The sequence below is a fragment of the Cinclus cinclus genome, chromosome 24, assembly GCF_963662255.1.
Source record: "Cinclus cinclus chromosome 24, bCinCin1.1, whole genome shotgun sequence".
Taxonomy (NCBI): domain Eukaryota; kingdom Metazoa; phylum Chordata; class Aves; order Passeriformes; family Cinclidae; genus Cinclus; species Cinclus cinclus.
In genome coordinates this window covers 3,952,915-3,955,732 of record NC_085069.1, presented here as the reverse complement: position 1 = coordinate 3,955,732, position 2,818 = coordinate 3,952,915, and the positions used below count along the sequence as shown (strand labels likewise).

Sequence of the window (2,818 nt, the reverse complement as noted above, 5' to 3'; positions counted from 1 at the left end):
CCCTTATCCCCAAGTGAATGTGGGCTGCATCTTTGTTTCACCTTCAAATTTTGCTGAGAAAGCATAAGTATGGAAAGCCTGTGTGGCAACTCTGTCATTAATCTGGCTGCATTATGAAGTAATAGTAATTACTGCAAAGTAAAACCAGATCTTGATATTTGTGTGGGATATCTGGGTTTATATAGAAATCATTTGCAAGTTCTGTAAAACTAGAGGTGGCTGTGAATCAGCTCATACACGTGCATCATATTTATCCAACCTCTTAACAACTATTCCTTATTGCTCCAATCAGCACTAGCCAGTCTCAGTGGACTTTATATAGATGTAGTATAAAGAGCTGTGGACAAACCTCTCTTCTGCTTCACTGCAGAGTGCTCAGAGTTGAAAGCTTTCCTGGAGACCTCAACATTTAGGGGTTTTTTCCTATCCTCTCTCTTCTTCTACCACACTCCACAACAGGAGAAACTACCTTTGTTATATTCAAATGGTGCAACTGATGATTTTTGAGACTTGAACTGATTAGTCCATAAAAAGATCTCTGCCACAACAATTTTTCTTTTTCTACAGAGTAAAAGTGGTAGCTGAGCTTTTGAAGAGAGTGGTGAATATACAGCCTTTGAAGGCAATGCTTTGAAAGAAGAATCAGTCAAAAATAGACAGAAACAAAACGCATAAGACTGCCTCATTTTCTTTCGAAGCTTTTATAATCTTTTCAGAAGATCTTCTCAAAATCTGAGTAGTATCTAAATTCCAGTCCTCTTTCTGTCTGTTCAAGCAGGCAGATGTATTCTGACTGCAGATTTGCCCGGCTGTTTGCAGCTTCATCGGCTGCTGGACACTAAAACGAGGAGAGCTCTGCAAGGCACCAGACAAGGATGATCCTTGGGAACCTCAGTGGATTGAGTGAATTCAGACTCCTGGGTTTTTCTGGAACCTCTCCTTTACACCCTTTGCTCTTTCTAGTTTCATTATCTCTTTATATTCTCACCTTGATGGCGAACACAGTGATAGCTTTGATAACAAACAGTGATAATCGCCTTCACACCCCGATGTATTTCTTCCTCACTCAGCTGTCCTGTTGGGATATCTGCTATTTGTCTGTCATTATCCCAAGTATTCTCGAGAACCTGATGGTGGGAACAGTGAGTATTTCCAAGACAAGATGTGCAATGCAGATGTTTTCCTTCCTTTTCTTTGGAGTTGCTGAGTGTTTTCTCTTGGCCGCCATGTCCCTTGATGGTTATTTTGCAGTTTGCTGCCCCTTGCATTACACAATGATCATGAGCAGCAGGGTCTGCAGAAGCCTGGTTGTTGGAGCTTACATCTGTGGAACTGCTGTGGGCTTAGTTCACACCCTCATCACCTTCAGCTCACCCTTGTGTGGTTGTGCCATTGACCACTTCTTCTGTGAGATTCAGCCTCTCCTGGACGTGCTCTGTGGCAACACTCTCCCAAGTGAAATCCAGGTCATTGTGGTGGCTGTCTTTGCTATTCTGAGTCCTTTCTCACTGGTCATTTATTCCTGTATTCCTATCGTTTCCACAATTCTTCACATGGCATCAGCTGAGAGCCAGGAGAAGGCCTTTTCCACTTGCTCCTCACAGCTCCTGGTTGTGACTGTTTTTTTTGGCACTGCAGGCTCCATGTACCTGCGGCCAAAATACAGCTACTGTGCATCTGTGGATAAATTCCTCTCCCTTTCTTATTCTCTGGTGACTCCTTTATTGAATCCCATCATTTGCAGTTTGAGGAATAAGGAGGTGAAAGGAGCCCTGAAGGAAAAAATGGAGAAAACCTAAGTTAGTGTGGAAATGAAATAGAAGATTTGGGTTGTTCCAGGTGTTTGTGGTGGAATTTTTCACTCTAAATTCTTGTTCAGGAAAATCAATTTCCTGATCTACTTCATCTGTTGGGGAGGAAGGAGGGAGAAGAGTGGAGATTTTTAGCTCTAAGAGGGAGTGTTAGAAGCTATGTTAACATTTTGGAAGGGAATTTCTTCCACATACTTAAGAAATTCTTCAAGAAACTTATTTTTTTCCTTTTCTTTTCCTTGCTATTTTTCAAAAGCTTGAAAATTGTGCTTTACATACTTCTGAATTTTTGAACCAAAGAGTAATATTCAAGAGCCTGACTTTACTGAAAGGACTGAAAAGAATGAGTTTTCATCTGTTTGCATTTATTTCCTGAAAATGTTTAGTAAATCTGTTGGGGGAAAGGAGAGGACATAGTTCAGGCAACAATGTGGAGCCCAGGATATTATTGAGTACTGATTTTAATTCTGAGATTGTTACTGGGGCAAAAAAAAAAAAAAAAAAAAAAAAAAAAAAAAAGAGGTGTGCAAAATTGCATTCCTGCCCCACTGCCTCAAAGATATTTCTTCAATTTTAGAGTCATTGTTTTAAACATGTTAGACCAAGTGTAGGCCTTTGAAGTACTTAACCACTGTAATCTTCTGTAACTATTAATACAACTCTTTATATTAAATGCTCAAAGTGTAAATGATATTGGAAAGATAAGGACATGAATTACTCCTTAAATTAATCCTTCATTCCTGGAAATAACTGTAAATATAAATATCATGAAAGTACATGTCCTGGTTTGAAAGACAGCTGTTTGCTAAGGAAAGCAGAAGCTTCCCTTTGGACTGAAAAATGTGATCCTTCCTTCCTTCCATCCGATTATTAGGATTTTGAAATTAAGGGAGCTCTCAGGCAAAGATATGGGGGTAGGAATAACAGTTCTTTACTAGTGCAACTAACAAGACAAACAAGAACAACAGTAGCTATGGAATTAGCCACAAACAGACCAGTAACTCAGT

The 2,818-nt window shown here is 39.7% G+C and overlaps 1 protein-coding gene across 1 annotated transcript; it reads left to right on the top strand.

Moving 5' to 3' along the window:
- Positions 1-905: 905 nt before the first annotated feature.
- Positions 906-1,799, top strand: LOC134053289 (olfactory receptor 10C1-like; the record flags this gene model as incomplete). Its single annotated transcript, XM_062508219.1, has 1 exon — positions 906-1,799. A coding segment is annotated over one exon (894 nt), but the record flags the coding sequence as incomplete, so codon positions are not given.
- Positions 1,800-2,818: the final 1,019 nt, after the last annotated feature.